At 64.0% G+C, this 20,029-nt stretch overlaps 1 protein-coding gene across 1 annotated transcript; it reads left to right on the top strand.

The window, feature by feature from the left end:
• Window positions 1-8,195: 8,195 nt before the first annotated feature.
• LOC306952169 (integrin alpha-D-like) lies at window positions 8,196-19,816 on the top strand (the record flags this gene model as incomplete). Its single annotated transcript, XM_079542825.1, has 20 exons — window positions 8,196-8,391; window positions 8,758-8,888; window positions 9,424-9,575; window positions 9,683-9,827; window positions 11,156-11,443; window positions 11,727-11,856; window positions 12,318-12,463; window positions 12,536-12,670; window positions 13,834-14,040; window positions 14,199-14,329; window positions 14,624-14,799; window positions 14,993-15,141; window positions 15,225-15,356; window positions 15,995-16,068; window positions 16,146-16,287; window positions 16,783-16,884; window positions 17,318-17,397; window positions 17,952-18,029; window positions 18,336-18,522; window positions 19,746-19,816. Coding segments are annotated over 20 exons (2,852 nt in total), but the record flags the coding sequence as incomplete, so codon positions are not given.
• Between the last annotated feature and the right edge of the window lie 213 nt (window positions 19,817-20,029).

Genomic DNA, 20,029 nt, shown 5'->3' with positions numbered 1-20,029 from the left:
GGGCCTCCAGGAGGATCTGCTCCACGATCTTGCCAGGCACAGAGCTGACACCGACTGCAGTTCCCCGATCATTCTTTTTCCCTTTCCAATCGCTGGTAATTCCTCCAGACTGCCAGGACAAATATGATGGGCAGCAGCTTGGCAGCTTCACTGCCAGTTCCCTCAGAACTCATCGGGTTCCCACGCAGCTGTGCCTTTATGTTCTTTAGATGGTCTTGAACCTTGTGCGGGCGCTGCTGAACCACGGCCTGAACCTCTGGCTGACCACCTGGGCGAGCCGTGAGGCAGCCCTGGGAGCACAGGTGAGGCGATTCGGCTGTGCTGCTGGAAGGGGGGAGCCTGGCTGCGCCTCTCCTGGGCCCACTGAAGAGCTGGCTGCTGGTGGGCAGAATCTCTCCTGGAAGTCGCTCGTCTTGGCATCTTTTCAGCGAGCCCAAGACAAGGGAAAGCTTTCCATCCATTCTTCTTTGGTGTGATTACCTGTTGAGCTTAGCTTTCCTGTATATTTCTTAATTATAACAACTGTGTGTATTTATTGATTATGCAAACCCCATCTTCGCTTGCAGCAGCTCTGCCTTCTCCCAGTTCTTACCATTGCTTTCTGCAGCTTGGGCAGTGTGGCACTGAGCCCTGGCCAGTGAAGGCTGAGGCAAAGAAGTCATGGAGCACCTCGACCACATCCCTCATGACCAGGGATTTTCCTTCAGGACAGGGCCCACATCCTCCCTGGCCTTCCTTTTAGAATCATAGAATCATAGAATCATCAAGGTTGGAAAAGACCTAAAAGATCATCCAGTCCAACCGTTCACCTCTTACCAACAGCTCCCACTAAGCACAACTCTGTCCCTCAACACAACATCCAGCCTTTCCTTGAACACCCCCAGGGTTGGTGACTCCACCACCTCCCTGGGCAGTCCATTCCAGTGCCTGACCACCCTTTCTGAAAAGTAATACTTCCTCATGTCCAGCCTGAATCTCCCCTGCCGTAGCTTGAAACCATTCCCTCTGGTCCTATCACTATCACCTTTTATCACGGATCCACCTTGGTTACAAGAATTTCTTGTTCAAGAATTTCTTGTTCCCCTTGATGTCCCTGGCTAGATTTAATTGTTTGGGTTTTGGCTTTCCAAGCCCAATCCTTGACTGCTTTGGCAGCTCCTTTGCAGCCACCCAGGTAACGCTGTTCCTGCTTCCACCCCCACAGACCTCCTCTTTGAGTGGAAGTCCAGGAGCTCCTCGTTGATCCACGGAAGCCTGCCGGTACCCTTGCCTGCATTCCTCTTCCTGGGGATGCACGGCTTCTGGCCTCGGAGGAGATGGGCCTTGAATACCAACCAGCTTTCTTGGGCCCCCTCCCCTCCCGTGCTTTCTCCCACGTCTCCCTGCCAAGCGGTGCCCTGACAAGTTCCACTTTCGCTCTCCTGAAGCTCAGAGCAGCCCCTTGCCGTGCTCCCTCTGTGACGCCCCGAGGATTTTGTACCCTGCCGTTCGTGGTCACTGCAGCCCCACGGACCGCAGCCGGCCGCCGGTAAGGGGGTTCGTGCCCCCCAACGCGTTCCTCCCCTCCCGTTCCGCACCGCGGGCCGCAGCCGCCGCGTCCCGCTGAGCCGCTGACGCCGCGGTCAGCGCACGGTCGCAGCTCCTCCCGCTTCCTCGCGGTCGCCGCACGGCGTCGGGCCGGGTTACCGACGGTCCGCTCCTCCTGCACGCGGCGCTCCCGGGTCGCGGTCCGTCCGCGCCGACGTCGCCCCCCCCCCCGCCGCGGCGACTTTGCGAAACCCTCGTGGCCGAGCTGGAAGCTCGCTGCCGAAGGAGCTCCGTCATCCCCGGCAGAACGGAATCCCCGCAGCGCCTGCCGCGGCCCAACGGCGCCGCTTCTCGAACCGCCCCCGGGTTTCGTCCCGGCCCCTTCTCTCCCCGGCGCTGCTGCTGTCATTGCTGACGCCGCGATCCCTTCGCTGCCGCTCGCGGCTCCTGGCGGTCCGTCGATGCGCGGGGCCGCTCGCCGTGCCGCCGTGTCCCCGGGGCGCTCCGGCCGGGCCGAGGTGCGGCGGCGCAGCCGTTGTTCCTCAGTGCCGGAGCGCTTCGCCCGAACGGGGGCGGACATCGCGACATCGCGACATCGCGACATCGCGGCACCGCGCACCCGCACCCGCAATCCACTTTTTCCTATGGGCTCCACCGCGGCCGCTGCACTTACGGCCGTTCTGTGCGTTCCGGTGGGTACGGGAGCGTCCGCCCCTCCGCGCTCCTTCCCCCGCCCCCCCCCCCCCCCCCTCCCGCTGCACCGCAGCCGCGTTTAGGAAGAAACCCGGCTCAGAAAATAGGGAACCGCCGCGCTCCGCTCCACGGCGGACGGCGATGTTGGACCCAGGTGTGGACGCACGCCGGCACCGTTAAGCCCCGCTCTCCGCATTCGTTCTCCCGCGTTTCCCGCCGACGTTTCGGCTGCCGACGTTCCGACGTTTCCCGCACCGAGCGCTGCCCGCGCCGCTCCCCCCCCCCGCCTGCCCCCCGGCCGCTGCGGGTCGGGCTCAGCTCAGCGCCGCCTGGCGGGGCTCCATCTGTCCGTCCGTGCATCCCGTCCCATCCCCGCTGCGCGCCCCGAGCTGTCCGTCTGTCTGTCCGCGCTGTCCTGCCCTCCCAGCCGTTCCCACGGTTCCCGGCCATTTCAGCTGCCGAGCGCCGTTTCACACCCCCCCCTCTCCCCCCCCCCTTTTATCCGCTCCCCCTTCCCCCCCTTTCCATCGCCTTCATTCATTTCCAAATGCTTTCCCATTTCCCCATTATTTCCCCGTTTTGCCATTTTCTCTTTTCCCCTCTTCCCCCCCCCCGTTTCTCTCCCCGCTGCTTTTCCTCTCGTTCCCAATTTCTCCCCATGAACCCATTTCTGTTTTTTTCCCATTTCCCCGCTTTCCCCTTTCTCCCGTTTCCCCCCATTTTTCTGTCTCATTTTTCCACTCCCTTTGCTTTCTTTTCTCTCCTCCATTCACGTTCCCACGTTCCCTTTCCTTTCCTCTGCATCTTTTCCCTTTATGCCCTTTTCCCTTTATATCCCCCCACTTCCCGCCCTTTCCCATTTCCCCCCCTTCAGCCCCACTCCGTTTTCCCACTTTCCCACCCCCCACTTCCTCTTTTTGTCCCATTTTCCCGTTTCCCGGCATTCTGTCTCACCTCCCCCCCCCCTCCTTTTCCATCGTTTCCTCCTTCCCCTCCCTTCCCCTTTTCCCGATTTCCCTTCATTTCCTCCCGCTCGGGGACGGTGCGATCCGTTCGGGATGAGGATGTCGGCGGGTGTCTCGGGGGGGGTCGGAGGCAGCGCCCGGCGGGGGGTAGGGGTGGGTCGCGGGTTCCGGCCGGTCTCCGCTCCCCTCGCGCTGCCGCCGCGGTCCCTGTAAGCGGCGCTCAGCCCCGCGCCCCCCTCCCCTCCCCCCCGAGCAATTGGGGAAGCTGCCGCAGCGCCGGGGGGCCGCCCCACACCCGTGGGAAGCGAAACCGCCCCGCAGTCCAAGCAGCGGCGGTGCGGTGCGGTGCGGGGCAGTTCGTGCCTCCCCGGCGCTGCAGGCGGGCGCTGAGGACGGGGGAGGAGCCCCGGGGGGGTTCCGCACCGCACGTGTGGGCGCTCCCCTCGCAGCCCCCGCGCCCCCGAGCGGCGGTCGCAGAGCCCCGCGGAGCCCCGCATCCGGCCCGGGACGCCCGGCGGCCTTGACCCCCCCCGAACGGCCGGAGCTGCGGCCGGGGCTGGCGGCGCTGCGGGTTGGGGGTCCCGCCGTGCGCGGCGGTCCCGGGGGTCCCAGAGGCGCCAGCGCTGCTGCGCCCCGTTCACTCCGTTCCGCTCCCGTCGGGTCGGCCGCCACTCCGCCTCGAAGGGGCGCTTCGTTACCGAGTGGTGGAGTGCTTTGGGCCATTTCTGCCTCTTTTGGACAACTTCTGCCCACGGGGACGCCGGGGACACTCGGGGAACTGAGGACGTGGGGCAGCGCTGTGCGGCAGCTACGGGGCAGCTGTGGGGCAGAGCTACGGGGCAGCGCAGCGGGACAGCTATGGGGCAGCTGTGGGGCAGTTACGGAGCGGCTGTGGGGCAGAGTTCCGGAGCAGACCCGTTTGGCTTTTGCCCTTTTTTGGCTCTCTCGGCCCTTCCCCGCCCCCTCTCCCCACTTCCGCCCCCCACGGCCGCGCGTGGGCTGTGGGTGTGGGGCAGACCTCCCTGATCCCCGCCATGGGGCTGTGGGTGCTGCTGCTGCTCGGCGCAGGTCTGGGGCCAAATGTGGTACTTTTGGGGCTGGGGGGGATGGGGGGTGTGGAGGGAGAGACCCCGGCAGGGGGGGAGTCCGAAGGTCTGAGGGACAGATGGGGGAGAACCCCAAAGCGCCCCCAATCCCCAACCCCTGTTTTCCCTCTGGCTGCGGCACCCCAGGCCCACAGACACCCCCGGGCTCTGCTGCCCCACAGCCCTCCAACCGTACAGAGACATTGGGACCGCTGGGGACATATCAGGATGGGGCGCGGGGGACGGGGGGGAGCCCGGGATGGGGGAATGTGGGGATGTGGGGACATGGAGAGGTCCTGGGGCACAGTGGAGTCATGGGGCAGCTGTAGGGCAGCTGTGGGGCAGCTGTGGGGAAGCTATGGGGCAGCTGTGGGGCAGCGCTGTAGTGCCACAGCCGGGCGGCTCTCTCACATTCAGCCATTTCTTCCCAGTTCCTTCCCCATTCTGCCCATTTCTGCTTCCGTTCCTCGCCCATTCCGCTCCCATTTGACACTTTGCTGCCCATGATTTCTGCCCACTTCTGCCCATTTCTGCCCATTTCCTGCTGCCCGTTCCCCAGAGTTCCACGCCTCCCATTCTGTGCCTCTGTTTTGGACCATTTCTCTCAATGTTCTTCCATTTCTTTCCACACCTCTGCCCAATCCAATTCCCTCCCATTCTGACAATTCCTGCTCCTTTTCGCCCATTTCTTCTCCTTTTTGTCATTCCCCTCTTTTTTTTGCCCATTTCTGCCTCCTCCCCCCTCTGTCCATTCCATTCCTCTTTCCCCATTTCTGCACGTTTCCCTTTTTTCCCCATTTCCACCCTTTCAGGTCTTTCCTTGCCCGTTCCCCCCATCACAGTTCCCCCTCCTCCCCATTTCTTTCCATTTCCCCTTTTTCTCCCCATTTCCTTCCATTCCTTTCCCTCTTTACCCAGTTCTGCCCCTTTTCCCCCCAGCCCCGACCCGGGACCCCCCAACCCTTTGGGGCAGCAGGGCTCTGAGCTCAGGGGGGTGCGGGGGGTCCCAGAGCCCCCTGGCGCTGCTCTGCCCCACTCTCTCCATCCTGCTCCGGTCCCACCAATTTTTGCCCTTTGGCTCCATCCCCATTCCTGCCCATTTCTGAGCATCACTCTCCGGTCGGTGCCATTTCTGTCACTTCTGGTCATCTTTGCCTGTGGGGACACTAGGGACATCAGGGGAACTGGGGGCGTGGGGACACGGGCTGCAGGACTGGGGATGCAGGGCAGTGCAGCGGGACAGCTATGGGGCAGCTGTGGGGCAGTTACGGGGCGGCTGTGGGGCAGAGTTCCGGAGCAGACCCGTTTGGCTTTTGCCCTTTTTTGGCTCTCTCGGCCCTTCCCCGCCCCCTCTCCCCACTTCCGCCCCCCACGGCCGCGCGTGGGCTGTGGGTGTGGGGCAGACCTCCCTGCTCCCCGCCATGGGGCTGTGGGTGCTGCTGCTGCTTGGCGCAGGTCTGGGGCCAAATGCGGTGCTTTTGGGGCCACCGGGGACACGTCGGGATGGGACACGTGGGGATGGGGGGGAGTGTGGGGATGTGGGGAGAAATGGGGGGGCGGCGTGACAGTGGAGGGATGTGGGGACATGGGGGGACATTGGAGGTCAGTGGAGATACAGGGTCACGAGGAGCAATATGGGAATGTGGGGGGTCGGGTGAGGAGGGGTGATATTGGGATGTGGGGTGATGAGGGGGGATATATTGGGATGGGGAAAACTGGGGGACATGGGGGGCACATTGGGGACATGTGGACATACAGGGGACTTGAGGATGCAGGGGCACATGGGGACATGGAGGGGTGGAGGGACATGGAGGACACAGGGATGGGGGAGGACATGGGGACATATGGGGACAGAGGGACAATGGGGAACATGGGGTGCCTGTGTGACTTTGTGGGATCTGTGGGGCTCTATGGGATTCTGTGAGTTCTATGAGGCTCTGTGGGATCCTTTGGGACTTAATGGGGCTCTGTGGGGCTCTGTGGGGTCTACAGAGCTCTATGGGGCAATGTGGACTCTGTGGAGGCTATGGGCTGTATGGGTCCCCATGGGTGTCCCCCGCCCCACAGCTCTGCCCCACAGCTGCAGCTCTGCCCTCGACTTGGACTCTGCTGTGGCCTTTGAGGGTCCTGGTTCCTTCGGCCTCAGTGTGGCACAGAGCGACGACGGGTATGGAGCTGCCCCACAGCTTGTGGGGCCTCCCCAGGATTCCGTGGGGCAACCCACAGAATACATGGGGTGCCCCATAGAATATTTGGGGTGGCTCGTGGAATGTATTGGGTGGCTCATGGGGCAAATGGGAGCCCACTGTGGTATCTGTATGGCACCCCATAGAAATCTATGAGGCACCCCATGGAACTTAGAGGGTGACTTACAGAAGCTGTGCGGCGCTCTACATAACCTGTGGGATGCTCTGGAGAATCTGTGTGGTGCCCCACTGAATTTTGAGATGCCCCACAGTCTGTGCAGTGCCCCATGGAAGCTATAGGGTGGCCAGTGTGACCTATAGGGCAGCCCACATAATCTATGGGGTACCTATGTGAATCCATGGGGTGCCCCACATAACCTATGGGCTCCCTACTGACTCTGTGACTGCCCCACATAATCGATGGGGCACCCTATGGGAATCTGTGGTTACCCTACTGAATCCATCTATCCCCCCAAGTAATCTAGGGCTGCCCCACGGAATCTGTGGGACACACCACTGAATCTGTAGGGTGGTCTGTTTAATCTATGCGGTGCCCCACTGAATTTAGTGGTGCCCCATGGAACCTATGGAGCGCCCCATATGTCCTAGGGGGCTCCCTGCTGACTCTATGACTGCCCCACATAGTCTGTGGGGACCCAGTGTAATCTGTGTGGTGCCCCATAGAATTGAAGGGGTATCTAAGTGAATCTGTGGGTCACCCAATGGGATCTATGGAGCACCCAACTGAGCCCCACATCCCCCCATCACAGGGTGCTGGTTGGGGCTCCCCTGGACTTGGGGGGCCAAGGCCTTGTCTATCGATGCCGTGTGGGGGAGAAGAGTTGCAGGGATGCAGATGTTGGTGGTGAGAGCTATGGGGCAGCCCCACACATGTGGGGCACATGGGGTGGTGTGCGGCTGCCTCAAATGTGTGTCTCATGGGGAGTTGTGGGGTGGGCCGGGGAAGGGGGGAGGGATGTGGGGCAGCCACAGTATGTGGAACTGAATGGGGAGTTTGTGGGGTAGCCTCACATGTGTGGGGCAGCCCCAAATGTGTGAGTCCTGAGGGAGTTGTGGGGCAGTACTATATGTGGACCTTAATGGGATGTTATGGGGCAGCCTTGATGTATGGGTCTGAGTGGGAAGTTGTGGGGTGGCCTCAATGTATGAGTCCTATGGGCAGATATCAGGCAGATCAGAGGGGGTCCCAATGGGAGGTTATGGGGCAGGGGGTGGTGTGATGCTGCCCCACACGAGTCCTTTGGCAAGTTTTGGAGCTGCTCCACAAGTGTGGGTGCTATGGGGTTCCCTGCCCCACAGACCTCCTGGATACGGGTCCCATGGCAATGGGAATGTCCATGGCTGCCAGCGGATCCCAGCTCCTGGTGGGTGCTATGGGGTGCTGTGGGGCTCTCACGGGTCTATGGTGTCTGTCAGGCTCTGTAGGCTTTATGTCTCTGGGGTGCTATGGGTCACTATGGAGTTTGGGGTCTGCTGGGCTCTATGGGTTCTGTGGGGTTCTGTGGGTCTCTATGGGTGCTGTGGAGCTCTGTGGGGTATTGTGGGTTACTATGGGGTTTATGGGGGTCTATTGAGCCCAATGGGTTCTATGGGGCTTTGTGTGTCTCTGTGGGTCACTGTGGGTCTGTGTGGGGTGCTGTTGGTCTCTATGAGATGCTATGGGTCACTGTGGTTCTCTGTGGGGCACTATGGATCTCTCTGGGGCTCTATGGGATGCTATGGGGGCTCTATGGGGAACTGTGGGGCTCTCTGGAGTGCTGTGGGGCTCTATGGAGTGCTATGGGTCACTGTGGATCTCTGTGGGATGCTGTGGGGTGCAGGCCTGTGGCCCGATGGCGCAGCGGATGTGTGGGGAGAACGCGGAGGTTCCGGGGTTGTGCTTCCTCGATGGCTCCCTAGTGACCACCCCACGAGGTATGGGGCACGTGGGGGGCAGCAGTGGGGCAGAGGGGCTCTGTGGGGTGGAGAAGACCCAGCGCCGTCGTCTGTGGGTTCTGTGGAGCCAGGAAGGGGCACAGAAGTCCTAATGTCATTGTCACTGGGATCTGTGGGGCGGACATGGGGCGGAGAAGACACAGTGCCGTTGTTGGTGAGATCTATGGGGCAGATATAGCATCTATGGGGCAGACACGAGACAGAAAGGATCCAATGCTGTTGTCATTGGGATCTGTGGGGCAAAGACTCAGCGTTGGGTTCAGTGGGATCTGTGGGTGGGGACGGGTTGGATGAGACTCACCAAACTGCTGCACCCCACGGCCTGCCCCACCACCTGCCCCACAGCTTGCCCCACATCGTCCTCCGACATCGTGTTCCTGATGGACGGCTCCGGCAGCGTGGCAGCGTTTGACTTCTGGCGGATGAAGACATTCGTCATCGAAATCATCAAACGCTTCCGTGGGACCAACACCCGCGTGCGTGACACACGGTGCTATGGGGCTGCCCCGCAGCAGGGCCCCACAGAATCTATGGGGCGCTCCATAGAATTCTTGGGTTACCCAAGTGAATCTCTGGGGCGCCCCATGGAACGTATCGTATCAGTGCCCCACACGATCTATGGGGCGCCCAGACTCAGCTCTGCGCTGCCTGACATCCCTCGTGGGGCGTCCCGCTGTGTTTGGAGCTGCCCCATGAAATTTATGGGTACCCGTGGTTGCCCCACGTAATATATGGGGCACCTAGCGTAACGTGTGGGGCTTTGTGGGGCGCTGTGGGGCCCTGTGAGGCTCTGTGGGTTTCTGTGGGATGCTGTGGGGCTCTGCGGGGCGTTATTGGAGGCTAAGGGGAGTGGAGCTCTGCGGGGTTCCGTGGGGCCACGTGGGCTCCACGTTGGGCTGCAGGGCGCTGTGGGGCTCTGCGGGGCCATGGGGCTGCGAGGGGCTCTGAGGGGCTCTGCGGGGGCCGCGGGGCCGCGCGCGGTACGATGGGTGCCGTGGCCGCGGCCCGCAGTTCGCAGTGCTGCAGTTCTCCACCGGCGTGGAGGTGCACGTGGACTTCCCCGACTTCGACCGCCTGCCGGCGGAGCACCTGGAGCGGCTGCTGCTGCGGGTGGAGCAGCGCAGCGGCGTCACGCAAACGGCCTCCGCCATCCGCGTCGCGCTGTGCGTCCCCCCTCCCCCGCACCCCCCTTCCCTCCCCCCCCCCCCCCCGCACCCCCCTTCCCTCCCCTCCCCCCCCGCCCGCCCGGCGCTGACGCGGCTGCGCGCAGGACGCGGGTGTTGGCGGGGAGCCGCGCGGGGGCCTCCAAGGCGCTGATCGTGGTGACGGACGGGCAGAAGTACGGCGACGCGCTGCAGTACGGCGACGTCATCCCGGAGGCCGAGCGCGCCGGGGTCATCCGCTACGCCATCGGGGTGAGCCGGCGCGCCGAGCTCCTCGCCCCGCATCCCTGCGGGACCCCAAATCCTGCCCCGAATCCGTCCTCAAAACGCCCCGAACGCCCGCGTTCTCCTTGAAGTCCTTACCCAAAATGCCCAAATTCCTGCAAATTCTCCCCAAATCATCCCCCAAAAACCCGAAATCCTGAATTCATCTCCAAAGGCCCCAAATTCCTCTCCCACAATCCGCCTCTCAAAACCCTCAAACCACAAAATCCATCTCCCGCGCCCCAAACCCGATCCCCAAAGCTCCCAAATCCCAAATTCGCCCCCAAGCGCCAATTCCCCCACGGAAAAACCAAGAATCCCAAATCCACCCGATGCATCTCCACAACTCCCTAACGAATCCCCAAAACCAGACCCGTCCCCCAAATTCCCCACAAATTCTCCCCGGCTCCCACCCGAAGCCTGACCAAAAGCTCCAACCCCCCCCCCCCCACACTCCATAACCCCACACCCACCCAAAGGCCCCAGTTGTGCTCATTCCCCCCAAACCATGCCCCAAACCCCTTCCCCCTTCCCCCAAACCCATCACCCAAAACCCACATTCCCCCCAATTCGCCACCAAACTGTCCCCAAAAATCACAACGAGCCCCAAATTCCTCCAAACTGCCCCCAAATCATAACCCAAGTCCCTCCCCCCAGAAAACCCCAATGCCAATCCCCAAACCCCAAATTCCCCCAAATCCTCCCCAAGAACCGTGGGGCTCTATAGGGCTCTCTGAGTCTCTCAGGGCTCTGCGGGGCATCATGAGGCTCCGTGGGGTCCATCGGGCACTATGGGACGCCACGGGGCTCTGTGGGATGTAGGGGGCTCTATGGGGCGCCAGTAGCTGTGGGGGCACCCGAGGGACAGTGGGGGGACACCGAGAGCAACGGGGGCGGGGGCTCCACACGGAGACACTGGGGACACTGAGAGGTTGGGGACACGGAGGTGCCACCAGGAACGTGGGGCAGTGAGAAGGGGCGCAGAGTGCCGGGACACCGGAGCGTGGGGGCACCGCGGGGACAGCAGGGACACGGGGAGCTCTGGGGGACACCCAGGTGAGATGGAGGCCATGGGGACGCGGAGGTGACGCAGGACGCGAGGACACCTCACGCTGCGGTGACACCAGGAGCACGGGGGACGCCAGCGCGATGTCAAGTTGTGGGGATGCCAAGAGGGTTGGGACACCAGAGCACGGGCCCCGCGAGCTCCAAGGCACCGACGGCGTGGGGAGCAGCGGGGGCAGCGGGACACCCAGAGCTCGGGGATGGCTGGGTGACGGCGGGGCGGTGGGACACCGTGAGCGACGTCCCCGCAGGTGGGCAGCGCCTTCAAGGACCCCAAGGCGGTGGCAGAGCTGCAGACCATCGCCTCGCCCCCCCCCGAGGCGCACGTCTTCCGTGTGGACAACTTCGAGGCGCTGCGCGGCATCCAGGAGCAGCTGCAGGACAAGATCTTCGCCATCGAAGGTATGGCCCTGTGGCGCGGCCCCGTGGGGCGCCGGGGCCCAGCTCACCCCACCGTGCCCCCAGGGACCCGGCCGGCCTTCGGGAGCTCCTTCCAGCTGGAGATGGCCCAGGAGGGCTTCAGCGCTCTGCTCACCCCCGTGAGTGTCCCCACCGCCAGCCCAGCGCCACACGCCCGTCATCGCAGACCCGAAGCCCGTCACAACCCCATGCGGCCCCAGAGGCGCCGCAGAGCCCCATAGAGCCCGCGGAGCGCCACAGAGCTCCGTAGACCCACAGGGACCCACCGGATGCCCCCAAACCCGCCAGAGTTCCCCAGGACTCCTCGACCCCCTTCAGACACCCCTAAGCCCACCTGAGATCCTCAGGGCCCCATCCCGCCCCGCTCAGCCCCCCAGCCCCTCCCCACCCTCTCCGCTGCAGGAGGGGGCGGTGCTGGGAGCAGTGGGCGCCTATGACTGGGCCGGAGGGGCCTTCATCTACGGGGCCGATGGGAAGGTCGCCTTTGTCAACGCATCCGAAGGGGACGGGGGTGCGAGCGACGCGTACCTGGGTGAGGACCTGGGGTCCTGGGCTCCTCAGGGGGGTCTCTGTTTGGTGGGGGGTCTCGGCACCCTCATGGGGGTCTCTTGGTGGAGGGCATCCCCGAGGGGATGTTGGAGTCCTCCTGATGATCAGGGGGCAGTGGGCCACCCGCGGGGGTTTTGGGGTCGGTGGCTGTCCCCACTTGGGTCATGGAGATAGCGGGGCTCTCACGAGGGCGATGGGATGGTGGTGATCCCATGGGGTAACGGAGTTTTGGGGGGGGTCTCAGGGCATTCACGGGGCTCTTGGGGCCATTATGACAGTCCAGGAGATGACGGGGTCCTCATAGAGACAGAGCTGTCACTGTGTGGGTCTTGGGTGCGGCAACGATCCCATGGGGGTCCCAGAGCTGTGGATGTTCCCATGACCCCACGAGGAGCTGCGGGGCCGTCCCCCCATGGGTCCAACCCGCCACCCCCCTGCCCGCAGGTTACGCCACTGAGTCTCTGTCCCTGGGGGGGCTCCGGGCTCTGGTGCTGGGTGCCCCCCGGTATCGCCATGTGGGCCGCCTGCTCCTCTTCGTGCTGCACCGCGGGGGGAAGTGGGAGCTGCGCTCTGACGCCATGGGGCGGCAGGTGATGGCAGGGGGACGTGTGGGGCATGGCATGGGGCGGGAGGAGCCCCGAGGCTGACATTGTCACCCACAGGTGGGCTCCTACTTTGGGGCAGCGCTCTGCGCTCTGGAGGGGTCAGGGGATGGCGTGGCACTGCTGGTGGGGGTCCCCATGTTCTACGGAGATGGCACCGGGGGACGCGTGGAGGTCTGCACAGTGCTGCCACAGGTACGGACCCCCAGCACGGCCCCATGGTGCTCAGCTAGTCAATAAGTCAACTGCAAACCAACCCCAGTCCAACCCGTATCCCAACTCCATCCCCATCCCTATCCCCACACCCATCCCACCCAACCCCTCCCCATCCCACCACATCCCATTCCCCACACCCATCCCATCCCACCCCATCCCTCCCCATTCCATCCCATCCTCACCCCACCCCACACCTCCCTATGCCACCCCACCCCACCCCATTCCCTCCCCATCCCACCCCACCCCACCCCATCCCATCCCACCCCACCCCACCCCATTCCCTCCCCATCCCATCCCACCCCACCCCACCCCACCCCATCCCACCCCACCCCATTCCCTCCCCATCCCATCCCATCCCATCCCATCCCATCCCATCCCATCCCATCCCATCCCATCCCATTCCCTCCCCATCCCATCCCATCCCATCCCATTCCACCCCATCCCATCCCACCCCATCCCATCCCACCCCATTCCCTCCCCATCCCATTCCCTCCCCATCCCATCCCATCCCATCCCACCCCACCCCATTCCCTCCCCATCCCATCCCATTCCCTCCCCATCCCATCCCATCCCATCCCATCCCATCCCATCCCATCCCATTCCCTCCCCATCCCATCCCATCCCACCCCATCCCACCCCATCCCACCCCACCCCACCCCATTCCCTCCCCATCCCACCCCACCCCACCCCATCCCATCCCATCCCACCCCACCCCACCCCATCCCTCCCCATCCCATCCCACCCCATCCCTCCCCATCCCATCCCATCCCATCCCATCCCATCCCACCCCATCCCTCCCCATCCCAACCCATACCATCCCACCCGATCCCATCCCATCCCATCCCACCCCACCCCATCCCATTACACTCCATCTCATCCCACCCCACCCCACCCCACCCCATCCCATCCCATCCCATCCCACCCCACCCCACCCCATCCCACCCCATCCCACCTCATCCCACCCCATCTCACCCCACCCCATCCCATCCCACCCCATCCCATCCCTATCTCCTCACCCATCTCATCCTTACCCCCATCCCTATCCCCACCCCTCTCTTCATCCCATCCCATTCCCATTCCCATTCCTGTCCCAGCCTTGACCCACACCTATCCCCATGCCCCCCACGTGTTGCTTGCTGTAGGGCCGTGCGCTGTGGTGCCACCGGATGCTGCGGGGTCAGGCCGGACACCCACTGGGGCGCTTTGGGGCCAGCGTTGCTCGCCTTGGGGACATCGACGGGGACGGGCTGCACGATGTGGCCGTGGGTGCTCCCATGGAGGATGACGAGCGTGGCGCCGTCTACATCTTCTGTGGGGAGAAGGGTGGCATAAGTGACCACTACAGCCAGGTGGGACAACCCCACTGAGAGCCACCGAACCCCACAGCGTCCCATAGATCCCAAAGACCCCGAAGGGCCCTTCAGAGCCCCCAGGTCCCACAGACCCCACAGTGCACAGCTGCCGCTTGGAGGTCGGGTCCCACCCTCGTGCATTCCGTCCTCCACAGCGCATTGCAGGCTCCTCGTTCCGCAGCGCCCCGCAGCACTTTGGGCAGGCGCTGAGTGGGGGCCGCGACCTGACAGGGGACAGACTGCCGGACTTGGCCGTGGGTGCACAGGGACAGGTGCTGCTGCTCAGGTGGGAGTGCCGCACCGGAGCCCCATCGCCAGTCCCAGCCCCATACCATCCCCAGCTCAAACGGCCTAGCCCCATACATTGCCATCTCTGACCCTAATCCCGGCCAAACACCAGCCCTAACTCCCCATCCCCAAACCCAACCAGCCACGTCCCATCTCACCCCCACCCCATCTCCATACCCATTCCCATTCCCAACCCCAACCTGTCCGCGTCCCCACCCCGACCCCCACCCCCAACCCCTTCCCACCTCACCCCACCCCACGTTCTCCCCTCCTCCACGCCACCGCCCCGCAGGTCCCCACCCCTGCTGAAGGTTGAGGTGACGGTGACCTTCAGTCCCCCGGAAATCCCGACGTCTGCCCTCGACTGCCACCGGGCAGAGGAGGAGGAGCTGAGCGCCGCCGAGGCCGCGGTGGTGACCACAGCCGAAGTCTGCTTTGTCGGCACCAAGAAGAGCCGTGACAGCTTGGGTGAGAGCACGGGCCCCCCCGCGGGCGGGCGCCCACCCATCGGCTACCCGCGGGACCCCCAGCCCCTCCGGGCGCCCTCGGGACCCTTCGAGTCCCATCGGCCCTCCCCAGCAACCCCTCCCGACGCCCCCCGACCCGCCGGGCCCCACAGCGCCCCGCGGAGCCACGCAGCGCCGCGTCCTGCCGCCCGCAGGCTCCCTCGGCGTCGCCCTCCGCTACCACCTGCACTTGGACCCCGGCCGCGCCGCGCGCGCCGTCTTCGTGCCGGGCGGCGCCAGGAGCAACGGGACCGCGCACGTGGCCGAGGGGCTCCGCTGCCGGACCTTCGGCGTCGCTCTGGCGGTGCGTGCAGCACGGGCGCCGGGGGCGCGGAGCTGCCCCGCGCGGGGCCGCCGCCGCCACGGGCGCTGTGTGTGGGTCCCCAGGGCTGCCCGGCGGACACGCTGAGCCCCGTGGTGCTGCGGGTGGCCTTCGAAGCGCGCGGGGATGCGCTGCAGCACGAGCAGGGGCTGCGCGTGGCGCTCAGCCGCGACACGCAGTGGGCCGTGAGCGCCGCGGTACGGGAAGGGCGGGGGGCGAGGGGGGAGGGAGAGCGGGGGGTGAGAGGTGGGTGGGGGCCTGGGGCGGGCGAGGGGGTCGGGAAGTGTTCAGGAAACGTTGGGAGGGATGGAGCGCTGCGGTGGGCGCCTGGAGAAGGTGGGATGGAGGGATGGGATGGGGTGGGGTGGGATGGGATGGGATGGCAGCGTGGGGTGGGGGGAGGTGGGATGGGGATGGAGAGGGTGCGATGGGAGGGAGGGATGGGATGGAGACGGTTGCAATGGGAATTTGGGGTGTGTGGATGGAGGGATGGGATGGGATTGGAGGGACGGGATGGGTGCATGGGGTGGGTGGAGAACGTGGGGTGGGAATTGGTATGGGGAGAGGGATGGATGGGGATGGAGGCGATGGGATGGATGGGATGGAGATGGTTGGGGTGAGTGGAGAAGGGATGGAAATTCGGGATGGACATTGGGAGGGATGGAGACATGGAATGGATGTAAAAGTTGGGTTGGAAACATGGGGCGCATGGAGAGACAGGACGGAGATGTGGGGGATGGAGAGATGGGACGGAGATGTGGGGGATGGAGCAGAATGGATGCAGCCGGGGCGTGTGCTGGGAGGCTGGGATGGAGGCCTGTGCGCCGGCCCCCAGCTGCCCTTTGAGAAGAACTGTGGTGAGGACAACCAGTGTGTGCCCGAGCTGCACGTGGCCCTCAGCTTTCCAGGGTATGTCTCCCCCGTGGCCTTGCCTCGTGCGGGGCACCCCACCTCCCTGCCCCACACCCACTGCCGCCGCCCCATAGGCTGGAGGAGCTGGTGGTGGGTGCCGCTGAGGACGTCACCGTCACCGTCACCGTGCACAACGTCGGGGAGGACGCCTATGGGGCCCACGTGGAGCTGCAGCACCCCAAGGCACTCTCCTACCGCAAGGCCACCGCGCTGCAGGTGCCCACGGGGAGCGGGGTAACCGCCGCACCACAGGGGCTGCCCCACACTCCTTCAGGCCCCCCAGAGCCCCTCCGGATGCTCTCAGGACCCCCAGAATCCCATCCCGGTGTTCTCAAGACCCCATAGGTGTCATTACAGCACCCAAATCTCCATCCAGATGCCCTCGAGATCCTCACAGCCTCTACAGATGTCCCCAAGGCCCCAAATTTCCTCAAGTTCCTATAGGTTCCTGCATGTCCCCATACCCCAAACCCATTCCAGATGCCCTCAAGAGTACAAACCTCATCTAGCTGACCCCAATCCCATCCAGAGGCCCTCAAGACTCCTGAGTTTCTCCAGATGCCCTTAAGACCACAGAGAATCCCATGTCCCCAAAACACCAAACCCCAATCAGATGTCCCCAAACACCAAACCCAAACCTCCTTACCCCACCCCCAGATCCCACCTCAGGTCCCTCCACACACCCCCCACTGCTGACCCAGTGCTCCACAGCCCCACCACAGGTCCCTGGCACAGCACTGCAGCTCAGTGTCTCCAGGAGGTGGGCGCATCCTCTGCAACATCAGCCACCCTGTGCTATGGGCCGGCCAGCAGGTGGGCTGCTGTGGGGCTCTGTGGGGTGCTGTGGGGTGCCGTGGGGCTCTGTGGGATGCTATAGGCTCTAAGGGAGTCTGTGAGTCTCTAAGGGCTCTGTGGGGTGTTTCAAGGCTCTATGGGCCCTATTGGGCACTATGAGATGCTATGGGGTGCTGTGGGATCTAGGGGGCTCTATGAGATGCTGTGGGGTGCTATGGAGAGCTATGGGTGCTGTGGGCTCTATGGTAGTTTATGAAGCTCTAAGGGCTCCATGGGGTGCCATGGGGAGCTATGAGACTGCATGGGCTCTGTGGGGCACTGTGTGCTTTATGGGGCTCCATAGGGCCTTATGGGTCTCTGTGGGGTGCTGTGGGCCCTGAGGAGCTCCATGGGATTCCATTGGGGCCCCATGGGGTGCTATGGGGCTGAGCCCCACATCCTTGCCCCCCAGCTCATGTTTGTTGTCACCATGGATGTGCCCCACGAGGCTGAGTTGGGGGACAGCGTGGAGGTGGTGGCGTTGGCCAGCAGGTGGGTGACACTGCAACATCACACTGTGACACCATGGCACTGCAGTGCTGTGTGGGGCTGTGACATCGTGACATGGTGTGATGTGGTGTGACACTGGGTGACGGTGTGACACGGCGACATCACGTGATGCTGTGTGACATGGTGTGACATTGGGAATTTGATAGAGGGTGACACGGTGTGATACTGTGGCGCTAACGCTGTGCTATGTGACACTGGTGGGGTGGTTCCTTTGATGTTGTGTGACACTGCGTGACAGTGTGACACCGTGACACTGACATGAGGTGACACGGCTAGTGACGCAGTGATGTGCCGTGATGTGACATGGTGTGAGTGACATGGGTGGCAGTATGTGACACAGTGTGACCCTTGTGGGGTTGTGACAGTGACACTGTGTGTGATGTTTTGTGACACTGTTACATTGTGTGGCACTGTGACACGGTGTGATGTGATGGGATGCTGTGTGTCTGACAGTGGGTGACATGGGGTGAGGTGGTGACACTGTGGGGCTGACACAGTGACGCAACGTGAGCCCACGTGTCCCGCTGTCCCCGCAGCGTCCCCCCACCCGTGAGCCCCCCTCAGGTGCGTGCCGTGCTCCCAGTGCTGTACAGCGTTGTGCTGCTGCTCACCAGGTGGGCCCCCCACGTGTCCCACATCCCCCGGTGCCGCCGCCCCGTATCCGCGTCTCCTCGCCCCACACAGCCGCCCCCTCCCCACATCCCCATGGGCGTCGCCGTCACCCCACGTCCCTACGGCCGTCCCCGCGACCCAACGTGCCGCATCCCTACGGACAGGGGACGTCCCTGCGGGTTCCCCAGCGTCCCCACATCTCCGCGGCCGCCCCCGCATCCCCACGCGTTCCCCCGCCGTCCCCGCGGCCGTCCCGCATCCCCGCGGTGCCCGGCCGCACCCTGACGCGCCGTCCCGTCGCCCCGCAGCTCTCCGTCCTCCACGCGCTCGGTGCCCGCAGGACAGACCGCGGTTCAGCACCGCTACCAGCTGGCGGCGCAGGGCGCGCGCCGCCCCCCCGGCAACGCCACCGTCCGGATGCCCACGAGGCTGCGCGGCGAGGAGCTCTGGGAGAAGCTCTGGGTGGTGGGGCTGCAGGTTCGGGCGGGGCCGCGGGTGGGGGCGGGGTCCGGAGGGACGCGGAAGCAAAGGGCAGCCCGGAGGGCCCTGGGGACGCGCCGCGAACCCCGTAGCCCCGTAAAGCCCGCCGTCCTGTAGAAGCCTGTAGAGCCCCGCAGGACGCGTGGGGCGCCGTAGAATTCCTTGGGCCTCGTCGTCCCGCGGCCCCCACTGTCCCGTCGCGTCCTTTCGGCCCCATTTGTCCCTGGCCCCCCCCACGCTACAGCTCTGCCCCCCGCTCCCCAGTGGTCTCAGACCCCAACCCCCTTCCTGGGGTCGGCAGGTTTGGGGTTGGCCTGGGGCCTGGGTTCTGCTGTGGGTGGGTTCTGCTACAGGGTCAGGTCCTGTTATTGGTCCGGGTCTTGCTATGGGTCTGGAGGTGCACGGGGATCTGCTGTGGGGCTGGGAGTTCTGTATGGGTCTGGGTCCCACGATGGGGCCAGATTCCACCATGGATCTGCTGTGGGTCTGCATTCCTCTATGGGTCTGGGGATGCCCTATGGGATGGGGTTCTTCTGTGGGGCTGGAGATGCTTATGGGGATGGGGGCTCACTGTAGGTTTGGGGATCTTCTATGGGGTTGAGTCCACTGTGGGGCTAGGTTCTGCTACGGGTTTGGATTCTGCTATGGGTCTGGAGTTCTCCTATAAGGCTGGGGCTCTGCTGTGGATTGTTGGGGGGTGGTGACACTTACAGGGATGGGGTTTTGCTATAGGGTCTGGTTTCCCCTATGGGTATGGGTTGTGCTGTAGGGCTGGATTTCTCTATGTGTCAGGGGTTCCCCTATGGGTTTGGGGGGTTCCCTTTGGGGCTGGGGGTCAGCCATGGGTCTAGAGGTTCCTTATGGGGCTGGGCCCCACTGTGGAGATCGGGGCCTGCTATTGGGACATTCATAGGGCTCACTATGGGGCTGGGGGTTCCCTAATGGGGTTGAGTCCTGCTGCGGGCCTGGGAGCTCCCTTTGGGGCTGGAAGCTGCTGACGATATGGGGCTGACTGTATGGGGGGGGTCCGCTATGGGGCTGGATATTTGCTCCAGGTGTGGGGGTCCCCAGTGGGGCTGGGGGTTTCCTGCGGGTGTGGGGGCTCCCTACGGGGCTGGGGTTTTGCTATAGGGTCTACAGTTCTGCTATAGAAATGCATCCCTCTGTAGAGATGAGACCTGCTATGGGGGCTCTGCCCCACAGACCGCTGGCCCCACTGTGCCCCCATTCTCCCACAGGACTGCGAGCTTGCCCCGTATTCTCGGGGGTTCAGGACCCCACCCCTCTCCTGCTGCGGAACCCGGTGGTGGTGAGTGCCCCATGGCCCCACCCCCTTCTCTTGGCCGCGCCCCTTTATTGCCCCCGCCCCAAGCCGCGTTCTCCCCATAACTCTGCCCCTCCTCGGCTCCGCCCCGCTGCCACATGGCCCCGCCCTTCCCCTTAGCCCCGCCCTCTTCCTGGGACGTGCTCCTCGTTCCCCTCGCGCATCGATTCTATATGGCCCCGCCCCTTCCCCGTAACC

The sequence above is a fragment of the Tetrao urogallus genome, assembly GCF_951394365.1.
Source record: "Tetrao urogallus genome assembly, chromosome: 15".
NCBI lineage: Eukaryota > Metazoa > Chordata > Aves > Galliformes > Phasianidae > Tetrao > Tetrao urogallus.
Note: the sequence above shows the minus strand (reverse complement) of the source record. Positions and strands in the feature narration are given on the sequence as shown.